The sequence below is a fragment of the Erpetoichthys calabaricus genome, chromosome 7 (genome assembly GCF_900747795.2).
Source record: "Erpetoichthys calabaricus chromosome 7, fErpCal1.3, whole genome shotgun sequence".
Lineage (NCBI taxonomy): Eukaryota > Metazoa > Chordata > Cladistia > Polypteriformes > Polypteridae > Erpetoichthys > Erpetoichthys calabaricus.
In genome coordinates this window covers 170,907,154-170,926,226 of record NC_041400.2, presented here as the reverse complement: position 1 = coordinate 170,926,226, position 19,073 = coordinate 170,907,154, and the positions used below count along the sequence as shown (strand labels likewise).

Sequence of the window (19,073 nt, the reverse complement as noted above, 5' to 3'; positions counted from 1 at the left end):
TGAAGAAAGCTCTCTTCAAAAAAGCATCCGGGCACCAATTGAAATGAATTATTTACACTTGCATTTAGTGGCCTTCACGTACACTTCAGTGTAAAAACAGACGTCTTTAAGCCGTTATTTATCTAATGACTTGCAAATCACAAACTCTTAGAGCTCAGCCAGAGTGTTGCACTTGCTTAAGTTGATTTGCTTATTTAGTCATTTTGTTATTATTTAAATAGGTTTTTGGTTTTGTGTTCTATATATTTTGTTGATTTTAACATGTGTTATGTTTGCCGAAGGAAATGAAAGATAAACTTGAAATGATGGAACTAACCGCAAGGAGAAATGTCAGAAAACCAGAAGCGTTGATACTGAGAATCTGTCCAAATTGCTAATAACGCGCTCATCCCATCATGAGAGACCACCTAGCATTTCCTTTTTCCTGCTCTAATAAGACGCTGAAGCTTATTAAGCTCCAGGGCCCCCAGAAGTGACTTTAGTCCACACTGCTTAAACATCTTGGGTCTGTCTATGAGAAGGGGTTTTAAATAATAATAAAATTATTAATACAGGGTTATTCAATACAAAACAATAGTGAAAAGAAAAGTTAATATGAAGTGACACAACTGGACGTGAATATGTTGCTACAAGAAACAGAAAAACGAGTCTTTTGTAAAATGGAGATTCGTGTAGTTTGTGTTCTCATAGGTGTCTAAAGTAAAAGATGATATCGACTGGGGGGTCTTTTCTATCTTTCTATGATGCATCACGCATGTATATAATATTTCCCTGATTCGTATCCCCCCCCCCATTACTCGAAAACTGTAAGGCATAGGAAATTATTATTCAAGACTTTGACATGTGGAATAATTCAGTACAGCAAATTTAATCAAAATCTGAGATGTAGCAGTTACTTAAAAAAAAATATTAATCTGTCAGATTATTAACAGACAACGGGGGTTACCCAGACCTCATTGCTGGGTTGCAAAGGGACCCCCATAACAGTTCCAGCTTCAGGGCCCCTAAAATGTTTGTCTGCCTCTGCCCACTATAGCATTATTTTCTTTCTAGCGGCCAGTGTTGGTGCCTGAACTAACAGCATAGCTTAGCATTTCCCTTACTCTTACTCTTTCCTCTGCCATTTCTTTTACTTTTTTAATTCTTTAAGGCATATCCTTGTGACAGTTCACAGGTAAGTCAGTTTGAGTAGCCGGGTGCAGGAATGTCGAGGGCCCCTGTGTCGGTTATCACACTAATGCGGTTTCATTAAATGCATTTTAAAAAGCAAATGACAGCCAAGAGCTCATAAACTGCCAACTTGCTGTTTTATGTCAGGGTGTTGGCACACACTACACGTGTTGGCTGGTAGTCCTGTCCCTGACTACTGAGGACTTCACTTCTTTTTATCTGAGTCTCTTTGTGTAAGTCGGCTTCTTACAGCATTTAGTGGGCTTTTTAGCCAAAGCACCCCATCAACACACCATCACATGGCCAGGGTCTCACATGGTAAGAGAACGTGGATGGCGTTGAACCAGCGACACTGTGCCTGCATGGAGCTGATGTCTGCCATAAATGAAACCCTCAGGGCGACTAACTCTCTTGTTTTCTTATTCTGCAGGCCGTGAAATCTGACATGCTGCCTCATTGGGCCTGTCACATACGTTTGCACAGTGACTTACCTTATTCTTAAACTAGTTGTCATATTTATTGTTTCTCCATTCATTTTTAGTTATTACTCTTTTGTTATTTAAGGGATGGTAGAAGGCGGATTGCGACAAAGATGAAGGCTGCACCACAATTTGACAAAATTGAGAGAGGTGCGTTGTCTGACTTTATCGTGGAGCAGTCAGTGTCTTGCAGTGTGCCGTCACTTGTAGGCCATTTATTAGTGTTCTAGAGTCCAACATTATGTGTGCAATTGTCACCTGTGCGCATTCCCAGGGGTCCTTGTGGCAGACGGAGCGTTGTAAAGGCAAATTACGTTTTTTTTTCTTGATTTTCTTTTAGAAAATCTAATTTAGACCTTGTAATGATCCGTAGAAGACGGCGAGGGCTGGTATTGATTTCTGTGAAAGTGCCGTGATTGTGAAACGTCACTGATTTCAAGGTTTAACTGATATTTTTACCAGGGGAGGACGAAGGGGGACTGAATTGGATGCAACCCCTGCTGCTTACATTCAGCCCATCTCTCCTGCTGGCGGTCCTGGCAGCAGCACAGCAATTGTGACTGTTTTAAAATGGCAGTGCAGATGTTATCGAGGGGCAAAGCCTGTCGGCTGTGTTTCATTGCTCAGCAGCCTGCCGGCACCCATTGTTTAATGGGGTCTTCAATCCCCCAAATCCCTCAATCGTTGATCGTGTGTCATTTCCTCCTGGCACTTAATGCTTCGCAGAATACCCCAAACTCTGGATCCGTCAGTCGAGTGTCTAAGCTTCACAGGGGACACAGTTACAAGATTATTGAGATTTATAAAGGTAAATCGCTCAATTTATATTCACATTTTTTGCAATATGTGAACAACTTATTTTTTTTTTAGTTCAATTTATTCACCCGCAGTACTGTATGTGGTTCAGAAAATTGAAACTTCACTTCTTCATCTTCAAATGTGTTATTGCTTTTCTATGGGGTGTGAACATAAAGCAGACATTTTCTGTCGGTGCGGGGCATAGAAAAACCTGAGAATGGCTGATTTAAGAGTTGTGAAAACTACCGTAAGTAACTGACAGAAGTGTACTGAATTCATAAAACACATCAAAAAGTCAGGGTCCACAGTGCCAGCAGTCAAAGTCGGACACAGCAGTCCAGCTTCTCCTGAGCGGCCGTCCCCAGTAACTCTCGAGGATTTCCTGGGGGTCCCGAGGCCAGCCGGCAGATACAATCCCACCAGCCTGCCTTCATTTTGTAAAATGCCATAAATGTGTATACTCTAAGCTTTCATGTTTATATGAAATTGCATTTTATCCTGATGCCAACCAAGATGCTTGAAAATTTATAATTTAAAATTTTGTTGATGTAACAGAACTCCCCTAGCCATATTTGTGAATGCTAAGAAGTGGTTGGCTGCCATCTCCAGTGCCAGCATATTTTTATTATTGCCTCATTTCTTTTGATACCAGGCCAGGCAGTTTCCATATTTTTTAAAAAGTAAGCATTATCCAGTCATAAATTGTATAATTTAAATGAATTCAAATTACAGCTCATTATGCTTTTTGTCTCCAATCTCAATAAGTTAGTTCTTTTTGCTTTCTGTTATACTAATTTGAACTGAGGGTTTTCTTATATTGGTGTCAGAAGAATGTGTTACATGTGGTGGTGGCAGTCGCGTGCTGAATGCGTTTTTGTCCATCATTTTATTTAGTTGTGATGAGAACAGGCCATTCAGCCCCATGAGCTCGTCCATCCTGATCACCGGGAGTGTCCAAAATAACATCGAGTCATGTTCTGAAGGTCCCTGAAGTCCTAATCTCTACCACACTACTTGGTCATTTACTCCACGTGTCTGTGCTAAATCTGCTCTTGCCAAGTTTCCTCCTGTGCCCCCATGTGTTTGTTGGACTCCTCTTACAGTAGACTCAACCCACTGTACTAATTTGTTTCATAATTTGAAACACTTCAGTCATGTCAACTCGTAATCTCTGTTTTCTTAAACCTCTTCCTCTTCATCTTTTCCCACTTCTGTGTGGCGTTGATGTGCTGATCAAACTTCTCCATACAGCTTGGTCCTGCACCACCTCCGCGGTCAGACCCTTGTGCTTCAGATCTTCTTTTACTTTGTCCATCTACCACCACTTTGGCCTCCCTTGCTGTCTCTTCCCCTGTACTTCCATTCTCATCTCTCTTTTGCCCACATATTCATTGTCTCTCCTTATCACTTGTCCATGCCACTTCAACCTACTTTCCTGTACTTTCTTAGATATCTCCCCCAGTTTTGTTGGACTTCTGATTGTCTCATTTCTTATTCTGTCCTTTTTAAACTCCACACATCCATCTCAACCTTCTCATTTCTGCCTCCTCTACCTTCTTCTCGTGCACTCTCTTTACTGCCCATGTTTCTGCCGGTCTTCCCACTGTCTTTAATCTTTGCTTTAATTCCATGACACACAATACTCCTGATACCTTCTTCCAATTGTTCCAAACACGCTGCACTCTATGAGTTGTCTCTGCATCTAATTTTCCATCTTGAGCTACCTCTGATCCACTCGTCTCAGTAACTCTCCCTTCAGGTCAAACTCTGAGTCCTGGTCATCATTAAAGCTCATCCTATTTAACTTCAACGCTCTGTCTTCCAACGCCCTTCTTCATTCTTCCAGTGTCCTCTCCACTTCCAGTTTTCTTGTGCTACACAACACAACATCATCAACAAAAAACGCCTGTGCCAGGAGGATTGGTCTTTTCCTCCCATGACTCAACACATTCATTAGCAGATCAAAAGTAAGGACTTAAAGAAGATCCCAGGTCTAGACCTCCTCTAACTGGGGTCTTGTCTGGCTTTTAACCCAAGTCCTCTCTCCCTTGTGCATATCCTGGAGAATCCTCACATACGTCTCTGGTCCTCCTTTCTGTGTCATGCACCTCCAGACCTCTTGACGTGGCTGTCTATCATAAGCCTTCTCCAAATGATTAAAAACCGTATGTAAACCTTTCTGTCCTTCTTGATGAAAAGGCTAAACTCCTTTAGTCTCTGCTGGTAACTCGAGCCTTGTAATCAGTCTAGCTGCTCACCTTCGGACTTTCACTAGCACTGCTGTGTCTTTTTTTGTAATATGGAGACCAGACCTGCACACAGTACTCCAGGTGAGGCCTCACCAGTGTGTTACAAAGCTGTAACGCACTGTAACTTGTACTTGTACTCCACACATTGTCATGCAGAACCTAACATCCCGTTTGCGTAATTTGATATCCCCAGCACTTTCTAGTCCTGTGAATTTTCAGGTGACGAGATCAATAACTGCCATATCAAGGTTGACGTCCCCTCCGACTAGGAGTCGTGTCACGTGACATCGGGTTTATACAGGAGCTTTACAATGGCCCCGTCTATTCATTATGTAACGCGGATTTTTAAGCCCAGGGTGCCCATCTCTTCTTGTTTCATTTGTCACAGGACTGAGCCCAGTGCTCAATGGCCTGCAGGGTAATCTGGAAGTAATCTGCTGAAATGATCGTAACAGCATGATGGTCAAGAAAAGAAGTGAAGCTAAGTGGCCGACTTACGAAGTAAACCCGAGTCGTGCTGGAGAAGGCTCCCTTTAATCGTTCGTTCATTCACTCTTCCTCTAACCTCCTTCTCCATTTTTGGGTAGTGGGGGTGCTGCAGCATTTCCTGACCACTGATGGCGGTGATCATTCACTCACACACCCCCACGCTCTCCAGTTTAGCGCTAACAGACTTCTTTCTTTTTTTCTTTTTTTTTCATGTGAATGACCCAGTGGCTGGCAGACACTTGGGGGTCTTACACACCCCACCCCGTTTTTTTTTGGTTAACGGAATATTTTTGTGGATCAGCGATACGCCAGCAGTTCACGAGATCAACTAAACCCAAATGTTTGCGTTGTTATGGTTACCGTGAAGCCAGATATAAATTTGCCGCCTGCCTCCGTATGACTCAGCCAGCCTCTTCATTAACCCTTGCCCCTCAGGAAGTGCCGGAGCAGTTTCCCTCTGTTTTGAAAATTATTTCCAGTCATGCTAAGCTGTTTACGCAGGATATCTGAAATGTACATCAGCAGTCATTTAGTAACTGATTGCCCTTTTAACACGTGGAGATTTTGTGGTCTGTGCTGGTCCTGTTTTCTGGCAGAGTACACCAACTGTATGCTGCCTAAATGCGCTCCTGTCCTTATTAATAGTGCCTAGCACTTTTATTAATGTAATGCTTTATATCACATTTTTAAAACTTGGGTTAGCATTTTAAACGTGCAGATGTACTGCCACAGACAGCACAGGCAGTGATTATTTTTTTTTGCAAAGGACCAGAAGCAGACATGATCCAAAAAGACGAGCTAAGATATACAACTGGGGAATCCGATGAACACTGTCGTCAAATCAGAAAGCAAAACCCCAAATCGCTGACGTAATGTTGCTAGAAACACTAACTGAGCAAATACACACTGAACTCTTTACTCCATAAATGATTGGGGTCATTCAGCCAATCAGGTGGCAGCAGCACAATGCATAAAATCATGCAGATACAGGTCAGGAGCTTCAGTTCACGTTTATATCAAACACCAGAATGGAGAAGAAAATTCAGTCTCAGAGATTTCTACCATGGCATGATTGTTGGTGCCAGTTGGGCTGGTTTGAGTATTTCTGTAACTGCTGATCTCCCAGATTTTCACACACAACAATCTCTAGAGGTTCCTCAGAATGGCATTAAAAACATCCGGCGAGGGGCAGTTCTGTGGACAGAAACACCTTGTTAATCAGAATGGCCTGACTGGTTCAAGCTGACAGAAAGGCTACGATAACTTGAGGAACCACTGTGTACAACTATGTTGAGCAGAAGAGCATCTCAGAACGCACAACACGTCAAACCCTAAGGAGGATGAGCTATAACACGTCGGGTTCCACTCCTGTCACCCAAGAACAGAAAGCGGAGGCTGCTGTGGGCACAGGTTCATCAAAACTGGACAGCTAGAGGCTGGGAAAATGTAGATTGGCCAGATGGATCTCAATTTCTCTTGAGGCACACAGATGGCAGAGTCAGAATTTGGTGCCAACATCATGAATCTATGCAGCCAAACTGTCTTGTGTGAACAGTCCAGGCTGGTGGTGGTGTAATGTTGTGGGGAATGCTTTCCTGGCATACTCTTCATCACTCAATCATCACTTGAATACCACAGCCTGTTTGAGGGGGCACACCTTCATGGCCACAATTTACCCATCTCCTAATGGCTACTTCAAGCATGATAATACCCCATGATACAAAGCAGAAGTCGTTTCAGGCTGGTTTCAAGAACATAACAATGAGCGCATTGTTCTTCATTACCTTCCCAGTTTTCTTATCTGAATTCAGTAGCACACTTTTGGGATGTGGCAGAACAGGAGATTCACAGCAGGAACGTGCAACTGACAAATCTGCAGAAATTGCGTGATGTCAACTTGGACCAGAATCTCAAAGGAATGTTTCCAACCTCTTGTGGAGTCCACGCCATGAAGTACTGAGGCTGTCTTGACAGCAGCAGAAGGCCCAAGCCAGCATTAGTGGAGAGTTCACAGTAATGAAGAGTCCTGACTTGATACGCTCCAGCTGTCCCACATGAGTTTTGCATTTACCTCTTCACGTTTATTTTAATGCTACTGATTCGTCATTTATTTTAATCCACAAAATGCAGGTGACAACTTGGTGTTATCTTGACAAGCCTGTTCAGTGTTGCTCCATTGTGTTATAAAACTAAATCGCCTTTCAGATCAGTCGCTTTTGTGGGTTCTTTATGAAGTAAATAAGGGACAGATCTCCGAATTAGTTAATGGTCCACTCAGCCATCGATGACCTGCCCTTTTCAAATGCAAGATGGTTGCCATGTGACATGGAATATGGAAATTTGGGGTAGTACAACACTAAGAACAAACGATGAACAAAACACCCAATATTAAATATGACAGTCGATAGATGCAAGAAACCTCTGCATTCATGCAGTGCTCAGTATGAGCAGCCATATGACCTGTGGATAAAAACTGTCCCTGAATGGGAGAAAGTGGCCATGCAGGGTGGCTGAGGTTTTCAAATGCACTGTTGGCCCTCCTGAGGTGGTGGGTGCTACATGCGCCTGCAACACAAGGCCCTCACTGCCCTCTGTGCTGAGGAGGCACAGCCAATGAGAATGGACTCCACCGCGCACCAGTAGACATTGACGAACATAACAGGTGGAGATACCTGGGCTGTCCTCAGACATCTGACAAAGTGCTGGAGTTGGTGAGTCAAGTCAGATGGGCTGCTCCCACTTGAGGTCATCATTGAAGTTGACTCCAAGAAATTTAAATCCCCTCTAATTTTTGTTGGAAGTGTGGTCTGCCTCTTGCCTCCTCAGGTCAATGACAAGCTCCTTGATTTTTGAGGACATTAAGGGAGAGACTGTTGTTGTGGCACCACTGTGTCAGAAAGCAGAGCCTTCTCCATAAGTCGCATCATCATTGTTGGTGATCAGGCCTACTGTGGTGGTGCCATCTGCACATCTAGTGAAGGAGCTGGAGCTGTGCCTGGCCCCACAGTAATAATAGTGGGGCTGTCTACATCCAGACGGTGCGCAGAATTGATCATGGAGGCTGATAGGATGTTGAGTTACTTATCACAAGGGAGGCCATGCTTAAGATATATTATGGACTAGTCAGGCCTCACCTGGAGTACTGTGTGCAGTTTTGGTCTCCACCTTACAAAAAGACATAGCAGCACTAGAGAAAGTCCACTGGAGTGGAGCCGGGCTGATTCTGGGACTGAGAGGTATGAGCTATGAGGTGAGACTAGAAAAGCTGAACCAAGTTTAAGCAAACCGAGATTAGGAGGTGATAAGATGGAAGTGTTTAAAATAACGAAGGGTGTTAGGACAGTTGATCTTGGCTGTTACTTTATAATAAATTCTTCAAGACGGGCACGCGGGCACAGTTGGAAACTTATTAACGGCAGATTTTGCACAAATGTTAAGTTTTTCTTCACCCAAAGAACCAAAGAAATGAAATGAATTACCAAGTAGTGTGGAGAAGAGTTATTAGATCTTCAGGGACCTTCATATCTTGATATTTTAGACAATCCTGGTGAACAGGCTGGATGGCCCGCTCTTGTCATAATGTATCAAATGAACACTCTGTGGGTTGTCTGCGTTTGAGGAGTACATGCTGCAGCACAAAAAACAAGCCAAGATCTATGATCTTGTATAGCGCCATTTTTGGCTGCACTGTAGTGTTCATGTATGTATTATTCCTGTCTACAGTACTGGTGGGTTAAGTGAGCAGCTTCAGGTCACACATTGAGTCAGTGGTGGAGGTTTCTGCTTTAAAGCTCAACATTTGGTGTGTTTGCCTTTGCCGAGTGAGAAACAAAACTTGAGTGGTAAATTGCTTTTATAACAGATGAATTTATCATGCCTGCACCAACTGTGGGGGATCTCCTCGCAGTGGAGGTGAGCACAAGGTGGGACCTGCTGGTGTTTGCCCCCTGGTCAAAGCCAACATTCTTAGATGAGAGGAGGTAAAGTAAACCTTAAGTTACACTCCACGTAGGCAGATAAAAACTGAGCGACGTCTGCTGTGAAGAAAACAAACTCGAGGAGCATTGTGGGTATGATCAGGTGGGGCACACAGATGTATTCACGCCACAGAGGAAACGGCTGTTCCTGCCAAGAGAAGCAGGTTGCCCAGTCAGCTGCGGGAAGCCACAGTGGTTTGATTTCATAGACTTGCTAAGTGTTTTGATTTGTGGTTTTGCCACACTGTTGTTTTCCTTTAATAAAAGCCACTGCGTGTGAGCGTGGTCGAAGATGATCTAACTCAGCCCATGCTCACTTTGGGCTCTGCTGTCTGGCTAAGTGGGTAAGGCGCCGGACTAAAAGCACAGGCCTGCCCCCCAAACTCACTCCAGGCCCGAAGCGAAACCCCCTTAGTCAGCCTGTAGTTCAGCTCTTAAAAAGCTATCGTCTGTGCTTCTCATTAGAAAGGCTCTATATAATGTTGAGGACGGCCACTTGTCTGACCAGGGCACGTCTTATGGCACTTGTGTCCTTGTTGTGATTTGTTAGCTAAGAAGACTTGTAAATGAGATTCAGAGCGAACCGCACAAGCGGCTGCTTTACGTACTCGAGACAAAGCAGAAGCTTTCTGAGGTCTGCTCGATTATGAACCTCTGTAAGCTGAAATTGATTATTCCATGAAAACCTTTCTGGGTGGCAATATTAGACATAAAAGTGTAGCTAAAAATACCTTTTTTTATGAGTAAGTAGATAGAAGAAATCACCTTTATTATATTTTAAAATAATCACACTGTGATTATTTCACAGCTAATTGTACAGTATACCACTTTAAGACACAGATTAGAATACATTGTTTTCAAAATTGTGTAATTAATCCCATTTTTAAATAGTATTTGATGGTGAATGATGTTAGTGTTTATATACGCAGTACAGCCTGTAGCAGCATGTGTCGACATTCTGTCGTGTTAATTCCATAGCAGGAATGGAAATTTGTTTTTGAGGTGGAAAGGCCTTCAGCAAGTTGGGTTTATATGAAAAACAAGTCGTGTTCAGCTGAGTGTGTAATCCAGGGGTGGGCAGTGTCGGTCCTGGGCAGGTTTTTGTTCCAACTCTGTGTCTTAATGAGAAGTCGATTATTGCTGATGAAGCACTTATTGCTCAAGTGGCATTCTGATGCTTCATGTCAGTGGTCTTGCTTGTTAAGTTTGCCCACCCTTAACTGCTTAGTTCAGTCTTAAACAGCTGGATTTGCCGTTTTAATGGCTCCTTATTAGCAATTAGATGTAAATGTGAATTTCCCCTTGGGATTAATAAAGTAGGCGGCACGGTGGTGCAGTGGGTAGCGCTGCTGCCTCGCAATTGGGAGATCTGGGGACCTGGGTTCACTTCCCGGGTCCTCCCTGCGTGGAGTTTGCATGTTCTCCCCGTGTCTGCGTGGGTTTCCTCCTGGTGCTCCGGTTTCCTCCCACAGTCCAAAGACATGCAGGTTAGGTGGATTGGCGATTCTAAATTGGCCCTAGTGTTTGCTTAGTGTGTGGGTGTGTTTGTGTGTGTCCTGCGGTGGGTTGGCACCCTGCCTGGGATTGGTTCCCTGCCTTGTGCCCTGTGTTGGCTGGGATTGGCTCCAGCAGACCCCCGTGACCCTGTGTTCGGATTCAGCGGGTTGGAAAATGGATGGATGGATTAATAAAGTATCTATCTATCTATCTATCTATCTATCTATCTATCTATCTATCTATCTATCTATCTATCTATCTATCTATCTATCTATCTATCTATCTAAATGACAAAGGAGCCGGCAGTACCCTATCTAACTTGTTTTTTTTTTTCTTTTTTATTTCACCTTATACAATTTCTTGTATTAGGAATTTGTTAGTTTTCGCATACCCCTTGGGGTCAGAGCGCAGGGTCAGCCATTGTACAGTGTCCCTGGAGCAATTTCAGGTTAAGGGTCTTGCTCAAGGGCCCAACAGAGTAGGATCTCTTTTGGCAGTGACAGAGATTCGAACCGGCAACCTTCTGGATACCAGCACAGATCCATAGCCTCAGAGTCACCACTCCACCCAAACTTGTTTCCATGTACACCTCTGTGCCTTCATCATGCACTACATGGTTTAATACAACACTTTAGAGAAACATGTGTCAGACTGAACATGATCTGTTTTAGACTTCAGATCATTTAGATGATATCCTTGGAAAGGGAAAAAAATGTACAATATAAGAACCTAACATTGCAGACTAACAAGCCATAAAATTAAATAAGGTCTGAGATTGGCAAGGATTGCTTTCAATGCATCACCCTTCATGGCTGCCTCCCTGGTGTGCTGCACTATGCACCCCATCGAAGCAGTAATTAATCCCGTAAAGTTGTAGTCAGTTTGAAGCAGTAACTTGTGGGGGTCCCCCTGTGAACTCTTGTCTTGCACTTTGCATTGCATCAAAGCAATAAGCCCCCTGAACTCCCGAGCGCGCCTCACTTCACACCACACCACTCTTGCTTGCACGTCTCATAAAGGTTACACTTCCTATTGCATGATGAGAACGTAACACATGAAAGAGACACAGGAACTCATCAAGTTCCAGCAGTGAGAAAACGCTGAGGAGTATTCGTTGTACGATGTGTGATTACATTTTCATTCCTGCAGTTCAAACATGGAGATCCAGACTTTTTCCTACTTACAGTTGTCACAAAGAGCACACAAAGACATCAAGAAGGTTTGGGGCAGCCACTCGTGTGTTATATCCTGGCTGCAAAAGGTTAAGTTTTAAAGAAGGTCTTTACAGTTCAGAGTCCGAAACAGATCTAATTCTCGGCAGTAAAGATGGCGTCTTTATTTGCCCGCACCGGAAGTGACGTCATCTGAGGCACCGGAACCAGAAGTGATGTAATCGGAGGTGTCAGAACCCTGCGGAATTTCCCGAGAATGGTCTGCAAGGGATTGAGGAAGACAGTTGGTGCACCCCGCCGCCCCCTGGTTGGGTGTGAAGTTACCATTATTGAGGCCCTTTAGTTGTCTCCTCCTCACACGCGGGTGACACAGTGTCTGTGGTGTGGTCTGCACTGTGCGAGGTCAGTCGTTAAGTAGTATTGGCTGCCCCCCTAATTTTTTTTTTTTAATAATCATATCATTTGTGGATTGATACAAATAAGTTTGAGTTTGTTGCTGTTACAACAGTCCTTTCTGTTTTCTCTTGCTGTCGAATCCTTTGTTTAGTTTTTTCAGTTTTCTCCTCGTCTTTCAAGAATCGTTTTACAAATTTGTGTAACGGAACACTGCAACCCCGGCCGTTTGAAGTGCACGGACTGGAGTGGAGGAGTTGGGGGCGGGTTTTGAGGAAGAAACCCTGTGGGCGGAGCCTCCTGAGCAGTGATTTTTGCCCCTGTTCACTACAGACATTTTGACGAGTTGTCCCCAGACGTTCGAGAGTCGCGTCTGTCCCTGTGAGATTACACACACAAAAGGAGCTTCGTAGGATGTTCCCTAACATGATCTCAGTATACATTTTTATTAGTATAAACTAATAATATTATATTATATAAGTATATTACTTTATTAGTAAGTAATGTCCAGTGTTTTCGGAGCCTGGAGGTGGCCGTTTCCTGCCAGACGCGTCTGTTCCGTAGAGCTGACAATGGAGCTCCCTGCTAGGTGGCCACCTAATATTTCATGTTCCAGTCTGTGTGACACGTGCAGGTCTACCTGATACGGAGACTTCATTTCACCACTCAGACTGTTTATCCAAAGTCTGTATATTTTCAGAGAATCTTGTATAACCAGATTGAAGAGTTTATTCTAATTTTTAAACTTTGTTTTGTCCTGAGGATGAGAGCAGGCACACACACGCTATGTTTATATATGCCAGAAAAGCAGAGCTGGGATTTGCAGAGAAATGCGGATGTGTTTTTCCAGCCTAATTGAAATGAAAGTATAGACAAATCATTTATTTACAAACTCGTTTGTTTTTTTTTATGTGCTCTCTATTATATGTTTTAAATTTAAAAGTCAAAATAAATCGGCAGTGTAACTTTACCAGTAAACATGCGCTTGGAGAAAGCATTCTGGCTTCACTGCTCAAGACAGCTTTCTAAACTCCTGATTTTTCGGTTTTTTGCCTTTTGGCAATCTGGCAAAAAAAAGAGAAAAAGAAAAAGTCATTTTGATGTTGCACGGCCTTTAATTTTTGCTCCGTAACGCATACTTGTGGGTGTTCCTGAGCTGCAGCTGCTGTGACAAGGCCCAGACGCTTAGGAAGCTGCCTGCTGACTAGCCCTCGTCCTTCAGAGGCCTGGTGGGTGACCTGACTGTACACTTCACGTGTCCCGTTGCTCCTTCCCTCACTTTTTCTTTTTTCCTCCTATTTTTGTAGGTGTGCTCAGAAGTGATGTAAGAGAACTCGGGGAAAACCCAAGGGACATCCTACAAGAAAATGTAGAGTCATGTATCCAGTGTGAATGTTAACGCCGACCGCACTTCACTGCTCACAGACAGGCAGAGGAGAAGAGAAAGTGGCGCCAGTTAATCAATAACCGAGAGATTGGAGGGGAATTTCTTGGGTGAGCCCGCCTGTGGATGCGTCTGGCTGTACTTTACTCTGAAGTGAAAAGCAGGAAGGAGGCGAGCATATTTTTAAACGTCTGCCTTGCCGAAGAAGAGAAATTCAAAAAAAGTCTGAAGACGTCCACATCTGCGCCAGCCGATTACAGTTCGGGATCAGCACCATGTGTCATGTGATTGTAACCTGCCGCTCCATGCTGTGGACCTTGCTGAGCATCGTGGTAGCCTTTGCGGAACTGATTGCCTTCATGAGTGCGGACTGGCTAATTGGGTGGGCTAAATCTGGAATGACAGACCAGAAGGCGAGTCCGAGCAGCTCGAGCACCGGGGAGCGTAGCCTCCCCACTCTAGGCATCTATGGACGCTGCCTCAAATTAAAGTCTATACATGAAACCTCCTGCGGACCATATGCCGAGCACTTTGGGGAGATTGCCAGCGGGTTCTGGCAGGCCACTGCGATTTTCTTGGCAGTTGGAATTTTGCTACTTTGTGCCGTGGCGTTCGTTTCTGTGTTTACCATGTGCTTTCAAAGCATCATGAAGAAGAGCATCTTCAACGTCTGTGGTCTGCTGCAGGGAATTGCAGGTGAGTGCCTCACTTTCGGATTATGTGATCTTACAGCGTCAAAGTCAGCACAGCTGATATAATAAGAGAGAACACCGCGGGTGACCATTCCAGCAAATCAGCAACACAAAATAGAAGTGGAGTGTTTCAGGTCAGACAAGCCCTCCTTTTACAATATTGGAGCCTACAGACAGGAATCCACCCATCTATCCATTTTCCAACCCGCTATATCCTAACTACGGGGGTCTGCTGGAGCCAATCCCAGCCAACACAGGGCGCAAGGCAGGAAACAAACCCTGGGCAGGGCGCCAGCCCACCGCAGGGCACACACCAAGCACACACTAGGGACAATTTAGGACCGCCAATGCACCTAACCTGCATGTCTCTGGACTGTGAGAGGAAACCCACGGGGAGAACATGCAAACTCCATGCAGGGAGGACCCGGGAAGCAAACCCAGGTCTCCTTACTGCAAGGCAGCAGCGCTACCCACTGTGCCACCGTGCTGCCCACAGACAGGAATATGAATATGAATATGAAAGTTAAAAACAGCAAGTGTCTGCTGTGAGAGAGTGAGAGGTCAGTCTGGACGAGCAAGGGGCTTTCCAGCTCAGGGTGATTGCCCAGCGTCTCTCAAATCACTTCAAGTAAACACGTGAAGATCTCCAGCTTATTAAATTGTCACAACTCAATTCGACATTTCTGTGCAAGACACGGAAGCAAAAATAAGTGAAATGTAAGGTTAGGGAGACTTGGCACAAAAGATCTGTGAATCGGTACTGCCGCTCAGGGTCACTTTCAAACTGTCCAGTGTTTCTCAAATAATTTCAGTGGGAGATATGAAGCCCCCTAAGTCTTTCAAAGTCATTGTGCTAGTTTTTGGTTTTTTATTCTTTACCTCCTGTCTCCAGTACAAAATCATAGGGTACTGGTGGGCATCTGTCCTGTTGGCACAGTGCAGATTAGGCGGGAATGAACCTCACAAATGATACCAGTCGATCACAGGGCGCTCTCACTTGTGCTCAGTGTCACCAGCATGGCTTTAAATTGGGTGGGGGGGCACATCAGTCTGTCAGTGTTCATTATATATAGTACAGTGGAGTAAATCTGTCTGTCTGTCTGTCATATAGTGCCATTCCTATCTATCTGTCTGTCTTTCTCTATCTATCTATCTATCTATCTATCTATCTATCTATCTATCTATCTTTTATATAGTGTCTTTATCTATCTATCTATCTATCTATCTATCTATCTATCTATCTATCTATCTATCTATCTATCTTTTATATAGTGTCTATCAATCTATCTATCTATCTCTATCTATCTGTCTTTTATATAGTGTCTTTATCTATCTATCTATCTATCTATCTATCTATCTTTTATATAGTGTCTTTATCTATCTATCTATCTATCTATCTATCTATCTATCTATCTATCTATCTTTTATATAGTGTCTTTATCTATCTATCTATCTATCTTTTATATAGTGTCTTTATCTATCTATCTATCTATCTATCTATCTATCTATCTATCTATCTTTTATATAGTGTCTTTATCTATCTATCTATCTATCTATCTATCTATCTATCTATCTATCTATCTATCTATCTATCTATCTATCTATCTATCTTTTATATAGTGTCTTTATCTATCTATCTATCTATCTATCTATCTATCTATCTATCTATCTATCTATCTTTTATATAGTGTCTTTATCTATCTATCTATCTATCTATCTATCTATCTATCTATCTATCTATCTATCTTTTATATAGTGTCTTTATCTATCTATCTATCTATCTATCTATCTATCTATCTATCTATCTATCTTTTATATAGTGTCTTTATCTATCTATCTATCTATCTATCTATCTATCTATCTATCTATCTATCTTTTATATAGTGTCTATCAATCTATCTATCTATCTCTATCTATCTGTCTTTTATATAGTGTCTTTATCTATCTATCTATCTATCTATCTATCTTTTATATAGTGTCTTTATCTATCTATCTATCTATCTATCTATCTATCTATCTATCTATCTATCTATCTTTTATATAGTGTCTATCTATCTATCTATCTATCTATCTATCTATCTATCTATCTATCTATCTATCTATCTTTTATATAGTGTCTATCAATCTATCTATCTATCTCTATCTATCTGTCTTTTATATAGTGTCTTTATCTATCTATCTATCTATCTATCTATCTATCTATCTTTTATATAGTGTCTTTATCTATCTATCTATCTATCTTTTATATAGTGTCTTTATCTATCTATCTATCTATCTATCTATCTATCTATCTATCTATCTATCTATCTTTTATATAGTGTCTTTATCTATCTATCTATCTATCTTTTATATAGTGTCTTTATCTATCTATCTATCTATCTATCTATCTATCTATCTATCTATCTATCTATCTTTTATATAGTGTCTTTATCTATCTATCTATCTATCTATCTATCTATCTATCTATCTTTTATATAGTGTCTTTATCTATCTATCTATCTATCTATCTATCTATCTATCTATCTATCTATCTATCTATCTATCTATCTATCTATCTATCTTTTATATAGTGTCTATCTATCTATCTATCTATCTATCTATCTATCTATCTATCTATCTATCTATCTATCTATCTATCTAAAGCCAGTTATACTCTATAAAGTAACATGCATCCCCGTACAACTTGGACAATTCAAGATATCATATTACAGAATTCGCACATTAACATACAACATAGGTAGTTCCAAGTATCAACTAATATAAATACCATCAATATAAAATCCAAGATGCTTCTAAAGCAATTTATAAAAAAATATAAACTCTTAAAGCTAAAAATAAATAAGGGAAATAAGAATCAGTACCAGGACCGTCAAGTTGGTACACAGAACCTTCGACTGAGACTTCTCTCTGACGCCTTTATCCAAGATGACATCTGAGATACGATTGGTTACTTTACTTTTCGCCAGTCGCAGCACAGGCAGGTGAAGTGTCTCGCTGTGGTCACACTGCGTCAGTAGTGGGATTTGAACCCACACCCTCAGTGTTTGAGGTCCAGACTCTAAGCACTGTGCCTCACTGCCTGCCTGTAACAGTACTCCATATCAATCAGTGTGTGCTTCATCATGTTACCAATCCCAGTATCATATGTGAACAAAAATGTAAGCTCACCCAATACGACAATCACAACGCGTAAGATAAAGTCAGTGCATATAAAAAGGCAGATGCCCCCTGGTGAAGGAGGCTGCATGATGGCATCATCTGTGCAGGGGCAGCAGATCCCACAAAGTCTCTTGACTAGGAGAAGATTGTAACAAGTTCAGGGTCAAGATACCAAAACTCAGTGGTCTGCCCCAGAAGTTCTGTAGGAGAGCAATTTGTCGGCCGTGCTTTGGAACGATCCTGGTCACTTTCTCAAGGATCACGTAGTCCAAGTTTAAACAACAGAGCAGCCTTGAAGTGTAAGACAAAGCCCTAAAGACGGAAAAAGTATCTAAAACGAGAATTGTAAGCCAATGGTTATCCAAAATGCATGGTTACAATTTTTTATTGTCAGGAGAAAAGATACAGAAAGATACACAAGAAAGGAAATTACAAACCAAGCGGCGTTAAATCTAGTGGTGTCAAGAGCAGCGGGCAGAGAAAGCAGCAGCTAGAAAGGGAATACGAGGCGCAGTCTTCATGAACAGCGGGACGAGCTCGCAAGTATGCATGAAAAACACAAGTTAATATTAAAAGGAACCAAACAGGAGCTGAACGTGGACACTTGACACATGTAGTGCAGCCCACCGTGAGCGCCGGCTGGTCTCCTCCTGCACTTTATAGCCGTCTCTGTCTCTGCTATCCACCTGATGCGCTTGTTGGGCTGTGGGTGGGGGTGAGTGATTGTGCTTGTGTGTCTGTGATGGAGGGACGCCTCGGCTAGAGCGCGTCCTCTGCCCCCGCTGCCCAAGGAGTTGGATTGAGAATGTTATCTGATGTATCATAGGGCTTTATGCCATTTGTCACAAATGACTACATGGATTGTAATGAACTTGAATGAGTGCTTGAGGGCATGGAGTAAGCTTGTGATGTGCCAGGTCTTATATTCTCACACTTAGTTTCCTAATAAAACTCAGTTTGTTTGGATGGACCACACCCGATGGAAGTCCTGGCATTGCTATGACTTGGCCTGCATGGCGCACACCTCTATCCGACATCAGACCTCCGCTGCAGGCTGTAGCCGCTGCTTTGGGGTGTCAGAATGATTGATGCACGCTGGGGAGGGAACTGGACAAGTGGCTCGGAATTGTTTGGTGCCAGCCGGGTGGTGGTGGTGGGCATTTGTGTGCTTTTAAACAAGATGATCTATCTGCTGGATCTGATGCTGCGTTCACATGCCATCTGGACCGACAGTAAATACGAGTTTCTGAAATTCCACGTGAACACCTTGTGGAGTTGGAGCTAAGAGTCAAACAATATGGAGAAACCCAAGGTTACTGGGTGCTGTGAGTCATGACACAACCCTGACCTTTCACCTTAGTCAGTTGTATAAAATAAAAACAAGTGGGCTTGATGGACTGAGTGGTCTCCTCTCAGGCTAGATGAAAGGTCCCTTCTTGTTTGTCAAGTTTCTTCTGGTCTAATAAACACTGTGGAGTGAGGTGATGCCCGTTTCATACGTTTACTTCACCCCGTAGTTTCACAAAAGCAGACAGTTTATCATGAGTTGCTTTTTTGGCAGACTTAGTAACAACGCAACAGCGGCCCCGTGTTTCTCAGAGAAGTCCGACTGAA

At 42.7% G+C, this 19,073-nt stretch overlaps 1 protein-coding gene across 2 annotated transcripts in view; it reads left to right on the top strand.

Moving 5' to 3' along the window:
- Positions 1-19,073, top strand: part of lhfpl2b (LHFPL tetraspan subfamily member 2b) — a 251,811-nt gene that overhangs the window by 193,084 nt on the left and 39,654 nt on the right. For both annotated transcript variants that reach the window (XM_028805713.2, XM_028805710.2), the window contains exon 5: positions 13,532-14,304. In XM_028805713.2, the coding sequence (XP_028661546.1) occupies positions 13,884-14,304 (421 nt within the window). In that variant the 5' untranslated portion in view covers positions 13,532-13,883. The remainder of the gene's footprint in view (positions 1-13,531; positions 14,305-19,073) is intronic.